Source organism: Loxodonta africana, chromosome 3, assembly GCF_030014295.1.
Source record: "Loxodonta africana isolate mLoxAfr1 chromosome 3, mLoxAfr1.hap2, whole genome shotgun sequence".
NCBI lineage: Eukaryota > Metazoa > Chordata > Mammalia > Proboscidea > Elephantidae > Loxodonta > Loxodonta africana.
Window position 1 is genome coordinate 185,742,349 of NC_087344.1, and position 17,859 is coordinate 185,760,207.

Genomic DNA, 17,859 nt, shown 5'->3' on the forward strand with positions numbered 1-17,859 from the left:
TTTGTCCTTCATTTTGTGATATAATGTAATCACTTCCATGATGTGATCTGATATGATCAGCCAACCTGTTGGAAGGGGGTCCCCTCAAGGGTGTGGCCTGCATCCAATATATGCAGACGTTCTGGCAAAGCTGTCTGGCTTTTGCTCACTCCTGACCTTGCATCCCACTCATCATCATCTGAACTCTGGTTCTTCGGATTTGAGCCAGCGGACTGCCATATTGACTGCCAATCTTGGGGGTTGTAGGCCTCTCCAGGCTGTGAGGCAGCAGCCTCCTGTCTCACCTCTGCTCTTGGGTTCACCCACCTCCACAGCCTATGAGCCAGCAGCCTGCCCTCTGACTTGCCAATCTTCAATTCATCAGCCCCTGCTGCTGTGTGAGCCAGGAGAATTCGCCAACCTGACACCTGACGCCTGACACCTGACACACAGGCTGGGGACTTCAAAGCCTCTTACAACTGCATGAGCCATTTTCTTGAGATAAATATCTCTCTCCCTCCCTCTCTCCCAGTCTCTCTCTCTGTTCACACGCCCTCTTTGATGGCACTGTGGCTAACAGCTATCGCAACTAACCAAAAGGCTTTCAGGTCAAATCCATCAGCTGCTCCTTGGAAATCCTATGGGGCAGTTCTACTCCAACCTATAGGGCCACTATGACTTGGAATCAACTCGATGGCAATACATAAACTTCTCTAGAGTCCCCAGCCTAAGACACCACCCAGGTTCCATTGCCTGCCTTTGCAAGAATCCATTTTCATGATTCTATAGGTGGCCCCAACAGCTGTTTGGACTCTTGATTACCCTGACACAATAGTCTTACCTCTAAATATTCTGACAGGTGCCAGAGCCACTTTGCAGTCTGCCCTTATCACGAAGGGCAGAAGAACTTGGAGGTTCAATTCAATCAATTTTCAGAGGAGTTTTGCATCAACAAACATTTATAAACATCTACTCTGTGCCAGATATACTGCCAGGTGTTGAGGATCCAGAGGTGCCAACACTCTCTGCCCTCTACAAGCTCATATTATAGAAGAGATCACATAAATGAAGTAGGTGTTGTGGATGCTAGAAGGAAAAACAAGCATAAAGGACAAAAGAGACAAAAAAGGGGAAGTTATTACATCCTTGGGGTCACCTCCGAGTATAATTACTATAGAGAAGATGACACTTAAACTCAGAATTAAGACAAGATGTTCCAAGGCAGGCAAGACTAAGAAAGAAATTAGAGGCACAGGAAACAGAGACAGCAAATGTAATGAAAGCAAGAAACAGCATGGAGTGCTGTGGGGATTCACAAGTACTTGCATCTATACCCAGAGCATAGCTGTTAGGACGAGTTCAAAGAAAAAAGCTGTCAACGAGGGAGGCAGGAGACCAGCTTCAGGGCCATGGCACAAAATTAACCATCACAGATCAGCACCCTGAGTAGAAGAAGAAAAGAGGAGGTAAAAGTTGAGAATGATTCTAGACTGGGATGTTGCAAGACAGGTGTGGGTAAAGAAAAGACAAAAGCCATGTTGAGTTGTCGCGGTGGATCATGGAGGGTAGGCTGAGGGAAAAAAAAAAAAAAAACTAGGCTGAGGGAAGGAGGTGAAAACAGTCAAGGTTGAAAGGAAGAGAGAAGAAGAAGAGGCTTAGAGACCCAAGATCCTGATTTGTTTGAAAAGTAGGGGAAATGGAAGCGAGGGAGAGAAGGAACAGAAAGGCTAAGCAGAAGTAGGTGGACAGGAGAATGTCAGAAAGGAGTGCAGCCAATTTGTGACAAAGCCCAGAGAGGAAGGGGACCCAAAGTAGAGAGGAGCAATAGGTGAGGAGGGACTTGTGGATTATTATCTTATCTCAAGCATATTCTGTGGGTGGGATAGAGAAGGAAACAGCAGGTCAGGTTGAAAGATGGGCGTGACCAATAGGTTAATAGGCTACTGTGACCAAGCGGATAGGAGTGAAGGAAAGAGATGGAGTGAACCTCAGGGAGGAGATGTAGGGGACATGGCCTGGAAGTGGCACTGGAGATGGAAGTAAATACTGAACCCTCCTGCCTCCTGTCTCTTTCAGGCTTGTGCAAGTCCAGAGTGAGCAGACCCTGCCATTCCAGGGAAGAGGTCACAAGGGGAGTGGTGTCCTCCAGAGAGCCAGGGCTGGGAAGGCAGCCCCTGTGCCATGTTGGTTTCTGAGTCCTAAGTGCCCAGCAGTGTGTGACCCCAAGCAGAGGATCCCACACTGGGAGTTGGTTTCTCCCTTCCCACTTTATCTGGCCAAAAGATTAGTTTTTTTTTCAAGTATCCCACTGAGGCAAGACTCCTTCCAGCACTCATAAGGGAACACAGAACAAGTGTGGACTTTTACCAGCCCTATTCTTTCACCTGCTTCCTGTGGGACTGCCCCACTAGACAACAAGCTCTTCAAACCTTCACTGTTCCCTCACTTCTGTCTCCACAGTGCACGTCTCATGCCGCAGTGAGGAGAAACACCTCAGAGCACAAGCACCCACTCATTCACACACACACACACAGACGCGTAAACACACACAAACACACACACCTTCTGCAGATTAACACACACAAGCACAGAAAAATCAGATCCATGGACTTCTGGAGGCGGAGCTGCTTCTCAGGACCCTGCTGCCTCTTCCCATTCATGACAATGACCCATAAAGAAAATGCCCACTGGCGCTCAGGCTCAAGGGTATGGCATGACTTTGGCCCAGGATGTACTTTTGACCTCAGAGGAGAGATCCAACTCCTCCATGGTTCTTAAAAGCAACTTCACGGAAGGACTAAGAAATAATGCATCTGCTCCTCCTCCTCGCTCTTTCCTATGCAGCCAGGTGGGAGATGGACATCTCAGTGCAAAACCTGAGATGCCCCACCCCCTATACACTCAAGCACAGATAGGCACCACTTGGGAGACAAAGGGACACCCCAGGATCCCAGCTCTATCCCAGGAGAAAAAAGAGCATGTGCTATACTAGCAGGGCCCTCCTGCGATGCCAGCAGTTGGGCTACATTGGGCCTTGAGGAGCAGAAATGGGCCTGGGGAAAGACCAGGATGGCCTCTCTGGAGGAAATGTCAGCTGGGTTGACCCCCCTTGTGGAAAGTCTACAAAGCTGAGAGTCAGTATTTGTCCACTTGTCCACTCATACCACCAAAAGAGAAGGAAGAAGTAATGCCAACTATCAGGTGCAAGGAGATACTTTATTGTTTTGGGTGTCTCTTGAGACCTGTAGGCTGGACTGGCCAGGGATCACTGGCATCCCCCGGAACAGGGCGGCGCACCATGGCTCTGTCTGTGGTAGTCAGTGGCTATGTCTCCCACTACAGAGAGAAACTCAGAAAAGTCAATCTTCTTATCCTGATTCTTGTCTTTTTCATCAAAGACATTGCATAAGTAATTTTTGCCCCTTCTTTCCTGTGGGGTTAAAAAAACATACAAACAAACATAAAAATACTATCCAGGGGGAAGAGGAGAATAGAGCCACATGAAGAGACAACACCTAGGGCTGAAACAAACGTGTGGTGGCCAGGTGAGGCTATAGGGATGGAGAGTTGGGGTCAAGCAGTCAAGCCCTCACTCTTCACTGGAGATTTCTGGCCAAAAATGGCAACTTGCACAGGGAGTACACTGGTAAATGAGAAGTGGACTCAGGCTCCTCCACCACCTTAACTTCAGATGCACTATCTTCATTCTTCCCCCAGTGGACCAATACAACCCAGCCAGTTACTCTCCTCATTCTCTAATGCTCTTCACACTTACATTCTTTCCCAACCTATCAGTTCAGCCCCATTTATTCTATTCCTTAGTCTCAATCTGTGCTAATGATTCCTTCTCACGGTTAAATGAAATTAGGGCTATGAATGCATTTTGCCAGTGTAAAAGATGGTGGCCCTGTCTGTAGGGTGCATGATTCTCACTATGTTAACCTCTGCTTCCACGGGCAGTGGTAGTTCAGTGGTAGAATTCCCACCTTCCAAACAGGAAACCCGAAATCAATTCCCCACCCATGTACCTTGGTGCACAGCCACCACTCCCCTTGGAGTGAAGGTTTGCATGTTCCTATGATGCTGAAAAGCAGCTAACAGTAACCCCTTCTCCCAGGAAAATGTGAAGAGGAGTATTTAGGAGGCAACCGTTTACCCCAAGGCAACCAGACCCTTGGGGGAACTCTCAGTGACCAGTGGGAGGGCAGATGCTTTAGTCTGTTCACTGACTTTCAAATTATAACACTTTCTTGAGTCTCTAATATGTCCACCACTTTTTCTCATTTTCAAATAAATCATTTCATTTCAACAACACCACCTCAGGAAGTGAAGTTCTATTATCTCCTTTTGTAGATGAGAAAACTAAGGATCAGACTGTGGGTGATTTGTCCAGGGTCATGCAGCAGGGAGCAGCAGGGGCAGGACAGGTGCCCAGGAGAAAAAAGAGCATGACTCTTTGTCCTGAGCTCCTAAAATCTTCCATTCTGCCTCCACATGGGACTGGCCCTGCCTCGGGCCTGGAGGCAAAATGAGGAGACAAAGGACGTGTGGAGAGAGAACTAAGGAAGGGCCAGATTCCAGATCAGCCAATCACAAACAGTGCATCCACTTCAAAGCGGGGTCCTCAGACATGCCAAAGCCTATGAACTCCAACCACTGACCCAGTCTCCTCCCTGCACACACATACACAGCCTCTTCTTGCCCCAGACAAGCAAGACCCTTACTCACACAGTCATTGAGGAAGTTGGGGAAGTTCTCCTTCAGCAGCTTCAACAAGTTTTCCCTATTGATCTTATCATCATACCCAGTGTAACGATGAAATAGTTCGACCAAGGTCAGTACCAAATTCTCAGCTGGAGTGTGGCATATCTTGACTTTCTCAGCTGCAATGTTGCTCATGTTGGCTTTTATTCCAAGACAAGAGTCTACACACAAGAAATCAATGAGAATGAACTGGTTGAAAGAGAGTTTGAAGGACAAGGCTAAGGAGTGAGTGGCGACTGAGATAAGACAGAACAACAGGAACTTGTCTTTCTCAAATGGTGAGGTAAATTGGTCTCAGGGAGGGGAGAGTGGAACTGAGTCCTCGGTCCTGACACCATTCCTAGGGGAGTCTGGGAGGAGAGGGAGGGGAACAGTGGAGATCAAGGCTGTGTTAGTGAGGGGCAGGGGCTGACCTGCAGGGGATGGGTATACGATGTCTTCTGGCTCACCCAGTTCGGAGCGAGATAACAAAGAGAAGCATCAAATCCCAAGGCAAGACATTCCCATCAAGCAGAGCTTTTGGTCTACCCCATTCTCCCCACTTCCACTTAGGAAGTTACCAAGGACCACCAGCCTGAGCAATCAGGTCTAGAATCCTGGGTTTCTGGCTATCCAACACAGTGGTAGAATTCCCACCTTCCCAACAGGAGGCCCAAGTTTAATTCCCCAACAATGCACCTCGGTACACAGCCACCACCAATTCTGACCCCTCCACCCTCCAAGACCTTCCCAGAGTTATTTTGGAAGACCTTGTGCCAAAAGAGTACACTGAAACCAGGGAGTAAAGAAAACCAAGGGCTACAGAAGGAAGATATTTTTTACCTGACAGTTCTCAGAAAAGCACCTAATACTGAGCCAAAAGGAATAACAAGATCATCTAGCCAAGCCAGCCCCCCACTGAGACCAGTGGAGAAGAAGGGATATGGGATTTGCCAGGACAAGCACAAGGTCCCACTCTATTAGTTGCAGAACCCACACACACTGACTCCCAGGCCAGGTTAGTATTCCCCCACAGCTACAGGCAGCAGAGCAGGTGGGCACCAGGCATGACTCCTAGGAAAGAACAGAGACAGGTGCAAACTTACTGGAGCTGAGGATAATCACAGAGGGCAGAATTAGTGAGATTGTGCATCTGGGCACAACGCAGGCCCTTTATGCAGCTCGGCCTCAGATTGTCACAGAGGCTGGGTGCCCTGTGGCAGAGTTCATTAGTTTCTCCAAACATTACACCACTTTGGGTGGGGAGACACACCGAAGAAGCTATCCTGAAAACTTCCTTCTAGATATGCTGGGTCTCCAGTGCCTACCACTATCAGGCCACATCACCACAATTCTGCCCAGCCCAGGCTCCTGGCCAGTGGGAGAAGGCCCTGTGCAAGAGAGGTGTGGACAGAGTTGAGTACATTGCCATAGCTCAAGGATGATGGAATCTAGGGATTTGGGAGGGAAGAAACACATGTTTGTTCATTCAGTCATTCCACAACATTCTATCAATGACTAGTAATAACTGCCTCAATTTCCAAGTACTGTAGATAGCCACGCAGTGGGTTACTGTTTTATGTACATTGCCTCAGAGTCCCTGAGAGCCCTGTGAGTTCGCATAAGGCTCTCTACCACTGTGAGGTAGGTATTTTCCCTTCTTACAGATGAGCAAATTGGGACCGAGGCTGGGTTTCTCAAGCTTACTGAGAATATGACAAAGTCAGGATTCAAACCCAGATCTCTCAGACTTCAAAGCCCTCTCCTAATCATACTGACAGCTTGCTGAGCCTCTAATGGTGTTAACATCTGGACTGGGCAAGGGGTCATACCATTGCCTGCCCTGCAGGAGCCCACACTACAGGACAGATGACCCTGCACAGAAGAATCCCACAGGTACCTGCACCCAGGAAAATGTGCTCTTCAGGGCAATGGCAGCAGCGAGTGGGGCCTCTGTGATTCACAAAGCCTTGGTTGTCACACTGTTCAGGCTATGAGCCCCTCTGTGAGAGCTGTCTGTGCCCACCATTCCCTGGGGACAATACCTTTTCCATCAGGGAAGATCGCTATGTTTTAAGAAACACCTTCACTGACATCATCTTGCCAGATCTTCAGAGGAATCCCCAGAGGGAGACTGCGATTACTAACAGAGGAAGGACTGACACTCAGCCAGAGATGATGCTCAGTGAGACACTTCAGTATCATATCCCACACACCACGTGGGTACCCCGGGTATACGCCAGGAGCCACTGTCGAGATCCAAATTCAGCTCTGTTGTCAGTATGGTAATCACTCTCTCAGTCTCTCCTATTTGGAGATTGAAAGTGGAAAATCACATCTGAGATTCTTTGCATCTAGGGCCCGGATATGATTAGGTTGAGAATCTCCAGAGAGATTTAGAAGGTGCAGCAGAGGCAGCTGCAAAGCCAGCTCCGACACAGGTGATTGTTCACGGAAGCTACACCCTCAGTGACACTGTCCAGTCATCTGCTTTGTGGCCATGGGAGCTATGGTGGTGCCATGGTGGTAGCCGTCCTCGAACCAGTTTTCTAAATTCTGGGTCCCAGCCGAAAAGGTTCACCTTGCCAGCAACTGTTCTGCAGTGGCTCTCTAACTTCCTCTCCTCCAGCCCTCCAAAGAGTTATAAGCCCTTGACACCCTTGGTTAATTGTCTTTCTGCTGAAAATATAGGGAGTGAACCCTCAGGCACAAGAAGAAAGCAAATAATAAAAATTAGAGAAGAATTAAATGAATTACAGAAGAGGAAAACAATTGAAAGAGTTATCAACACAAAAAGCTTCTTCTTTGAAAAAAATTAACAAAACTGATAACCTTTGGCCAGACTGAAAAAAGAAAAACAAGAGATGAACCAAATAACCCAAATAAGAAAAGAGATGGGCGATATCACAGCAGACCCAATTGAAATTAAAAGAATCATATCAGATTACTATGAAAAATTGTACTCTAACAAATTTGAAAACCAGGAAGAAATGGATGAATTCCTAGAAACACACTACCTACCTAAACTAACATGAGCAGCGTTAGAACAAGGAAATACACCCATAGCAAAATAGGAAATTGAAAAGGAAATCAAATAACTGCCAACAGAAAAAGCCCTGGCCCTGAGGGCTTCACTGCACAGTTCTACCAAACATTCAGAGAAGAATTAACAGCACTACTACTATTATAGGTATTTCAGAGCATAGAAAAGGATGGAATGCTGCCAAACTCATTCTAGGAGGCCAATATATCCCTGATACCAAAACAAGGTAAAGACCACAAAAAAAGAAAATTACAGACCTATATCCCTCATGAACTTACATGTAAACATTCTCAAAAAATTCTAGCTAATAGAATTTAACAACATATCAAAAAAAATAATTCACCATGACCAAGTGGGATTCATACCAGCGGAGGTTCAACATTAGAAAAACAATTAATGTAACTCATCACGTAAATGAAACAAATGACAAAAACCACATGATTTTATCAAGTGATGCAGAAAATGCATTTCACAAAGTTCGACATCCATTCATGATAAAAACTCTCAGCAAAATAGAAATAGAAGGAAAATTCCTCAACATAATGAAGGGCAAAAAAAAAACAGACAATGTCACCCTAAATGCAGAGATTCTGAAAGCATTCCCCTTGAGATCGGGAACCAGACAAGGATGCCGTTAAGCACCACTCGTAGTCAACATTGTGCTGGAATCCTAGCCAGAGAAATTAAGCTGGGTAAAGAAATAAAGGTCATCCAGATTGGCAAGAAAGAAGTAAAAGTATCTCTGTTTGCAGATGACATGATCTTATATACAGAAAACCCTTAAGAATCCTCAAGCAAGCTACTGAAACTAAGAGAAGAGTTCAGCAGAGTATCATGATACGAGATAAACATACAAAAACCAGTTGCATTCCTCTACACCAACAAAAAGAACATTGAGGAGGAAATCACCAAATCAACACAATTTACAGTAGCCCCCAAGAAGATAAAATACTTAGGAATAAACCTTACCAGACATGTAAAAGACCTATACGAAGAAAACTACAAGGCTCTGCTGCAAGAAACTAAAAGAGACCTACATAAGTGGAAAAACATACTCTGCTCATGGATAGAAAGACTTAACGTTGTAAAAAAGTCTCTTCTACCAAAAGGCATCTATAGATACAATGCAATTCTGATCCAAAATCCAAAAGCATTTTTTAATGAAATGGAGAAACAATCACCAACTTCCTAGGGAAGGGAAAGAGGCCCTGGATAAATAAAGCAACACTGAAAAAGAAGAACAAAGTGGGAGGCCTCACTCTACCTGATTTTAGAACCTATTATACTGCTGCAGTACTCAAAACAGCCTAGTACTGGTACTGCCATAGACCAATGGAACAGAATTGAGACTCCAAACATAAATCCTGCCACATATGAGCAGCTGATATTTGACGAAGGCCCAAAGTCAGCTAATTAGGGAAAAGGCAGTCTTTTTAACAAGTGATGCTGGCATAACTGGATATCTATCTGCAAAAAAATGAAACAAGACCCATACCTCACACCATGCACAGAAAAGGACTCAAATTGGATCAAAGACCTAAATCTAAAATGATAAAGATCGTGGAAGAAAAAATAGGGACAATGCTAGGTATCCTAATACATGGCATAAACAGTATTCCAAGACCCAGTGCTGGTGAGTCGATTCCGACGTAAACACTGTACAAAACATTAATAACAGTGCAGAAGAATAACTAGAAAACTGGGAGCTCCTAAAAATCAAACACCTGTGCTCATCCAAAGACTTCACCAAAAGAGTAAAAAGACTACCTAAGACTGGAAAAAAGCTTTTAGCTGTGACATTTCCGATCAGCACCTGATCTCCAAAATCTACCTGATACTGCAAAAACTCAACTACAAAAAGACAACCCAATTAAAAAATGGACAAAGGATATGAACAGGCACTTCACTAAAGAAGACATTCAGGTAGCTAACAGATACATGAGGAAATGCTCATGATCATTAGGCACTAGAGAAATGCAAATCAAAACTACAATGACTTTCCATCTCACCCCAACATGGCTGGCATTAATTCAAAAAGCACAAAATAATAAATGTTGGAGAGGCTGTGAAGAGACTGGAACACTTATACACTGCTGGTGGGAATGTCAAATGCTACAGCCACTTTGGAAAACGATTTGGCCTATCCTTAAAGCTAGAAATAGATCTACCATACAAACCAGCAATTCCACTCCTTGGAATAAATCCTAGAGAAATAAGAGCCTTTACACGAACAGATATATGCACACCCATGTTCATTGCAGCACTGTTCACATTAGCAAAAAGACAGAAGCAACCAAGGTGCCCATCAACAGATGAATGGATAAATAAATTATGATGTATTCATTCAATGAAATGCTACGATCGGTAAAGAACAATGATAAATCCATGAAACATTTCATAACATGGAGGAACCTGGAAGACATTATGCTGAGTGAAAGTAAACAAACAAACAAAAAAAACCAGCAGTTGCAAAAGTACAAATATTGTATACCACTACTATTATAAGAACTGGGGAGATAGTTTAAACACAGAAGAAAATATTGTTTGATGGTTACGAGAGGACGTAGTGAGGGAAGAAGGGAGAGAGGTTTTCACTAGTTAGATAATAAAAAGAAAATAGATAAGTTTTATTTAGGTGAAGGGAAAAACAACACACAATACAGGAGAGGTCAACACAACTGGACTAAGCCAAAAGCAAAGAAGTTTCCTGAATAAACTGCACACCTCGAAGGCCAGTGTAGCGGGGACGGGAGTTTGGGAATATGGTTTCAGGGGACATCTAAGTCAATTGGCATAACACAATCTATTATGAGAACATTCTGCATCCCACTTTAGAGGGTGGCGTCTGCGGACTTAAAAGCTAGTAAGCAGCCATCTAAGATGCATCAATTATTGTCAACCCACCTGGAACAAGGAAGAATGAAGAACACCAAAGACACAAGGTAATTATCAGCCCAAGAGAGAGGAATGGCCACATAAATCAGAGACTACATCAGCCTGAGGCCAGAGGAAATAGATGGTGCCCAGCCACAACCGATAACTACTGCTATAGAAAACACAACGGAGAAGCCCTGAGGGAGCAGAAGAGCAGTGGGATGCAGACTCCAAATTCTCGTAAAAAGACCAGGCTTAATGGTCAGATTGAGATTAGAGGGATCCGAAAGGTCATCGTCCACAGACTTTCTGTTAGCCCAAGACAGGAACCATTCCCAAAGCCAACTCTTCAGATGGGGATTGGACTGGACTGTGGGATAGAAAATGATGCTGGTAAAGAATGAGCTTCTTGTATCAAGTAGACACATGAGACAATGCTGGCATCTCCTGTCTGGAGGAGAGATGAGAGGCCAGAGGAGGCCAGAAGCTGGACAAATGGACACAAGGAGAGAGAGTAGAAGGAAGGAACATGCTGTCTCAATAGGGAGAGAGCAATTAGAAATGTAAAGCAAAAAAGCAAGGTGTATACAAATTCTTGTGTGAGAGACTGACTCATTTGGTAGATTTTCAATTAAAGCAAAATAAAACTTCATTATAAATATATATATATATATATAAACCCAGACCAGTAGGGAGTGATTTCTGTCTTCTCCACTATACCCTGGCGGATGCCAATGGTGACTGCAGGCTTCTAGGCTCTTAAATGCACCTGGAGACATGGCATTGAGAGAGGTAGCCTCCCAACCCTGTGACTCTTGGCTTCCTATGGAGGAAGGGAGTGAAGACAAGTCATAGAGTCTTTAGCATCTGTCCTCTTTCCTTTATGCAAAACATTCCCATGAATGTTGGTGCAACGCCTTTGGCCCGGATGTGTTCCTACCTGCTACAGAACAGCTGGAGTGGAAAGCAGGAGCTGGTGGTCAGAAGGAGAGTCCCTGGGGGCACACTGAGGTACAGCTGCGTGAAATCACTGAACTTTGCTCTTTGCCTGTTACCCCTGCCCCTAAAATTCCCCACAGGAAATCCTTGACCATTCAGACTGTTCCCCACAACTGTTCCTAATACCATCACAGAAAAAACAAACCAGTTTCCATCGAGTTCAGTCTGACTCATGGCAAGCCCGAGTACATCAGAGTAGAACTGCTGTGTAGGGTTTTCATGGCTCTGACCGTTCGGAACAAGATCTCCAGGCTTTTCTTCCAAAATGTCTCTGGGAAGGTTCTAATCTCCAATCCTTCAGTTAGTGGCCAAGAACTTAACCATTTGAGCCACCCTGGGACTCTTAATACCACTGCTAGGAAACTCTGGTGGTGTACTGGTTAAGAGCTATGGCTGCTAACCAAAAGGTGGGCAGTTCGAATCCACCAGGCACTCCTTGGAAACCCTGTGGGGCAGTTCTACTGGCTATGAGTCACAATCGACTCAATGACAGTGGATTTGTTTTTGTTTCAGGATGGGGCTTATTCCCAGGCTCTTCACATTCCCCAGTCATCCCCTCTTTCAGTCTTCAGTGAAACTTACCAGCTTTCTGGACTTACCCCTTTCTCTCATGCACTTGTCTCATACCCAAAAATTCCCCACAACGTTCCTTGAAAATGTATCTACAAGTTTTTGCTACTACCCCAAGCAGAACCTCTCGCCAGCCTGGCCCACCAGCCCCACCAGCTGCAGTCTCAGTCTCTGCCTCCATCTCCACCCACCCTCCCACTGACATCAGATCTCTCTTGATCTCTGCTTAAAGCCAGTAATTACGGTTTTTAAATCCATCAGTTAAGGACATGCAAGAATTAGTTATAATTGTTGCCCATGGGGAAAAGGACTGAGTAGTTGGGGACAAGAGGAAAAACAATTGAATTTTACATTGAGAAACCTTTTGTGCTTCTTGAATACTGTGTTATAACCAATATGATTTCATGGTACTTTAATTGCCATTTGCTCTTTTTGAATCACTGTGCGGAGGAATGGACTGATAATCCCCCTAGGTTTATGGCGTATTATCAACATTGCTACAGGAAAGTTCTTTGTTTTCGTTATTTTTAAAATTTTTCTCCATTCCCAATTCCCTCTCTCACTACACACTTATCATGTTTAATATGTATCTATTTCTGTGCAAGTTTTCTTAATGTGTATTGTTTTGTGTGTGAATTTCAGTTGGCATGAAATTAAGAAAATTATATCTGATGTGTTTTATATCTTTCTGGTTTCTATTTTCATTCACCCAATAGTTTCTTTTTAATACACCCTGTTGCCACTTGTAGACTGTATGAGACAGAAGTTATGTTTCAACACAGCTCCCCTCAACCATGCCCATCCCCCGCACCACGGCCCCGTGCCTTTCTTCCTCAGCTGGATGGTGCTAGTGATGGCTCACGCCATTCCCAGAGCCCAGCTACCACTGTTGGGTCTTCTTGCAACTGCACTGATTTTCTCAGCCTCCCGGAAACACAATGGCCAGGTTTTCGATATGGCCTCGATCATGCTCTATGTGGTGGGAGCTGCACCAACCCCAGTGCCCAGGTAGGACCAGGCTGGATCTACAAAGGCTCTGGTTTTCTTAGTGGTTGCCCCAAAACAAAAAAAAAAACCCACTGACATCGAGTGAATTCCGACTCATAGCGACACTATAAGACAGAGTAGAACTGCCCCGTAGGATTCCAAGGGGCGCTTGGCAGCTGCAAACCTCCAACCCTTTGGTTAGCACTTAAACACTATACTACCAGGGTTTCCTGTGGTCACCCCAGGAGGGGACAAAGTAGAACTGCAAACAGGAGAAAGGTAAACTGCAGTGATTCAGCACAGCTGTTCCTCACTGTGCCCCCAGGGACTCTCCTTCTGACCTCCAGCTCCTGCTTCCAGCTCCAGCTCTTCTGCACCAGGCTGGAATGCGTCAGACCCAAGGGCATTGCAGACTTTCATGGGAATGCTTTGCATAGAGGAAGAGGGACAGATGCTATAGACTCTATGACTTCTCTTCACTCCTCTCCATCATATGGACCCAAGAGTCGCAGGGCTGGGAGGTCACCTCGTCCAGTCCCATGTCTCCAGGTGCATTTAAGAGCCTGGGAGTCTGCAGTCACCATTGGCAACTGTCAGGGCTTAGTGCAGAAGACTGAAACCACTCCCTATATTTTAGGCAAAAAGACAATGAATCAAGGGACTCAAGGGCTTATAACTCTTTGGAGGGCTGGAGGAGAGGAAGTTAGAGACCCACTGCAGGACTGTTGCTTACAAGGTGAAGCCTCCTGGTTGTGACCCAGAATTTAGGAAACTGGTTTTATGACGGCTACCACCCTGGCACAACCACAGCTCCCATGCCCACAAAGCAGATGGCTGGGCAGTGTTGCCGGGGGTCCAGTTACCGCAAACACTCACATGTGTTGGGACTTTGCAGCCACCTCTGCAAAGCGCAAGTGTGCGGGGAGTTAAAGTCCTATGAGGCAGACATAAACTGACAAAAGACGAGAAGGAAGGAATCGGCAGGTAATTCACTCACTTTTCCTCCCCATACCCATCCCTGACAGACTGTTCCAAGATGTAGTGCTCCCATATGACCTCTCTGGAGACATCCTCTGTGACCAAGCACCCAGCTCTGTTTTCTTAAGAAGCAGTAGTCAGCTCAGTAATCCACCACTCTGTTTATGCTGTCCCTTCTTGCCTCCTTACTTCTATTCCCTTCTCCGTTGTTTCCCTGGAATTATACATACACACACACACAAGCATGCACACACACCACACACCAAAATGAAGGATTGGTATATATGCTTTGCCTTAGACTCTGTTTTCCAAGGAGCCTGAATTAAGACAATTGGTATCAGGAATGACCCTCGAAATCAGAGTCTCGAAATGGCATCTAGAATAGATCTTCCTCTTCTCTTAAGGCTATAGAAACCCCATTACCAGTGGTAAATGAAACGATCAAACCCCTGGCATATAGGGGCAGAATAGTTACTGACGTTCTCCCTCTGGCAACCTGGATTAGATGCAGGTGGAAGGAAAAGCACTGGGAGTTCAAGTGCTACAACAGGTGCTCCCTATGGAGGCGATGATGCTTATAAAGACAGTAGCATGGGGAGGCTTCTTTCTACATAACTGGAGGTTTTGATAAAGGAAATAATGGGCATGCAGCAAAAGACAGCACTTCTAGGGTAACATTTAAGGAGACTTTAATCTCCTACGACTACAGGGCATACTGTGCACAAAACTGAGGCCCAGTACCTGATTATAATGGTGACAGAGCTGTAAAGGAGACTAAATGCATAGTGTTTGACTTCTATACCAGGGTCAGAGGCCTAATTAGGGAAGATTAGAACCTGAGAGCTGGGATGGGGACATTTGGATGATATTGTTTTCCTTAGGTGACGTGGAGTTCGTTCCGACTCATAGCGACCCTATGCACAACATAACGAAACACTGCATGGTCCTGAGCCATCCTTAAAATCATTGTTATGCTTGAGCTCATTGTTCCAGCCACTGTGTCAATCCACCTGGTTGAGTGTCCTCCTCTTTTCCACTGACCCTGTACTCTGTCAACCATAATGTCCTTCTCCAGGAGCTAATCCCTCCTGACAACATGTCCAAAGTATGTAAGACGCAGTCTCGCCATCCTTGCTTCTAAGGAGCATTCTGGCCACACTTCTTCCAAGACAGATTTGTTTTGTTCTTTTGGCAGTCCATGGTATGTTCACTATTCTTCACCAACACCACAATTCAAGGACGTCAATTCTTCTCCAGGCTTCCTTATTCATTGTCCAGCTTTCACATGCTTATGATGTGATTGAAAATACCATGGCTTGGGTATTTGGAAGATAAAAAAAAACATAGATCCCCCAAATTACTCTGATCCTTTCTTGTTGCCAGAAAAGAACAGCCTCCCCTTCCCTGAAAACCAGGCAATGACCTCATATAAAGCAGGTGCCTCCCAGACGCTTGTTCCCCAGGAAATTTATCTTACTACACCTTGTTGCTGCAAGACAATAACAAGAGGCAGGTCTAAACACAATCAGAAGTACAAGCCCTGCTCTGGTTGAAAAAAAAAAAATAGTTTGCATGCCAAAGGAATGTCAGAACCTAATTATCATGAACCAGCAGGAAGAAATGGAGAATTTGAGGATCTTACTTTATCCTATAGGGTCACTATGAGTTGGAATAAACTCGATGGCTCTGGGGCTTTGAGGAGTGTTAGACAAGGCAGCTGAGATAAAGGGTTGAATAAAAGAGATTTTACTGACATGGGGGCACTAGTCCATGACTTGGGATTCAATTTTAGGCAAGGACATCTGGAGCTGGCCCAAACGGTTTGCCAAAATGACTCCTTGATGTTTGGTTACTACACACTGATGACCTTCAGAAATGAGGTAGAGTTGTCAGAACTTCCTGGGCACAGTATTGAAGAATGACTTGGAAGGCTCGGTTAGAATGAATTTACCAGGCAATAACTGAGAGCCCATCACCTGACCGTGTTCCTTAGGAGAGCCAGAGGACACTCCCCTCATAAGGCCACAAGAAATACACTCGAGAGAGAAAACAGCGTCTTTGACAAGTTCAATGGGAGCTATCCACTGCAAACTGGGAATAATAGTGAAGAATGCTACTATGGAACTGGGCTTCTTAATATCAGTGTGGATGATGGAATTCCTGAATGGCAGAGGACAGGAAGGAAAATTTAACCATCAAGGGGGACATAATAAGTAGTGGTTAACAGGGTAGATGGAGCCCTGGTGCTGCAATGCCTAAGAGCTCGGCCGATAACCAAAAGGTTGCAGTTCAAATCCACCAGCCACTCCTTGGAAACCCTATGGATCAGTCCTACTCTGTTTACATGGTTGCTATGAGTCGGAATTGGCTAGATGGCAAAGAGTTTGGTTTTTTGTTTTGAGGTTTCTTTTCTTTTTTTTTTTTTAAAGGCACAGATGGATATGTATGGACCCAACAGCATCAGCTCCCTCTCACCAAAGTTGACCTGATGGAAAATTACAGGCAATAAATAATCTCTCTAATGAACATAGATACAACTCTAAACAAAATGGAGTCCACCGATATACAGAAAAGATAACTGATCATGACTAAGTGGAGTTTATTCCAGTAATTCGAAGTAGTTTAACATCTTTAAATCAGAGTAATTCACCACACCAACAGAATGAAGTAAAAAAAAAAAAAAAAGATCATCTCAATAGATGCAAAATATGCATTTGAAAAAAATTCAACATCCGATCATGTTAACAAAAACCTTTGCAAAATGTCATGGATTCAGTTGTGATCCCCAAAAATACATGTCAACTTGGTTAGGCCATGATTTCCAGTATTGTGTGGTTGTCTTTCATTTTGTGATTTACCTATGTAAATCTCTGCCTGTGGCTAAAGAGGATCAGGGTGGGATGTAACACCCTCACTCAAATCACATCCCGGATCCAGTGCAAATGGAGTTTCCCTGGGGTGTGGCCTGCATCACCTTTTATCTTACAAGAGATAGAAGGAAAGGGAAACAAGCAGAGAGTTGGGGGACCTCATACCACCAAGAAAGCAGACTGTGTCCTTTGGACCCAGGGTCCCTGAGCAGAGAAGCTTCTTGACCAGGGGAAGTGTGAGGAGAAGGACTTTCCTCCAGAGCCAACACAGAGAGAAAGCCTTCCTCTGGACCTGAAGCACTGAATTTGGGCTTCTAGCCTACTAGTCTGTGAGAAAATATATATCTCTTTGTTAAAACCATCCACTTGTGGTATTCCTGTTGTAGCAGCACTAGATAACTAAGACACAAACTATAAACAGAGGGACACTGTTTTAATCTGATGTAAAGTACCTATAAAGAAACTATACCAAACAAATCTTTCCCTCTGAGATCAAGCATGATTCAAGAATGTATGTTATGAGCACATTTATTCCATTTTATACGAGAGGGAGGGAGAAGGAGTCTTAAAGTGCAATAAGATGAAAAATTAAAGTGTAATTATTGGAAAGGAAAAAATAGAACTGACATTATTTTCAGGTGATCTGATTAGAAGGAAATCTAAAAGAATCTACAGGCAAACTATCGGAATTCATAATTAATTTAGCAAAAACACTGAACACAAGATCAATACACATAAATTGCATTTCTCTATATAAGCTACGAATAGAGAAATGTAATTTTAAAATACCACTGTTTTTATTTTTCATTGTAATTT

At 44.6% G+C, this 17,859-nt stretch overlaps 1 protein-coding gene across 1 annotated transcript; it reads right to left on the reverse strand.

Annotated features, from left to right (window-relative positions):
* Positions 1–3,244: 3,244 nt before the first annotated feature.
* LOC100667187 (protein S100-A7-like) lies at positions 3,245–4,878 on the reverse strand. Its single transcript, XM_003423313.3, has 2 exons — positions 4,708–4,878; positions 3,245–3,409 (listed from the first exon to the last, which is right to left on the reverse strand). The coding sequence occupies exons 1-2, from the start codon at positions 4,876–4,878 to the stop codon at positions 3,245–3,247; spliced, it is 336 nt and encodes a 111-aa protein (XP_003423361.1).
* Positions 4,879–17,859: the final 12,981 nt, after the last annotated feature.

Bases quoted from the DNA above. Each gene is read 5' to 3' on its own strand.
- LOC100667187 (XM_003423313.3), bottom strand. From the start codon at position 4,878: ATGAGCAACATTGCAGCTGAGAAAGTCAAGATATGCCACACTCCAGCT. The intron at 3,410-4,707 runs GTGAGTAAGGGT...TTAACCCCACAG, and splicing joins CCAACTTCCTCAATGACTGT to GAAAGAAGGGGCAAAAATTA.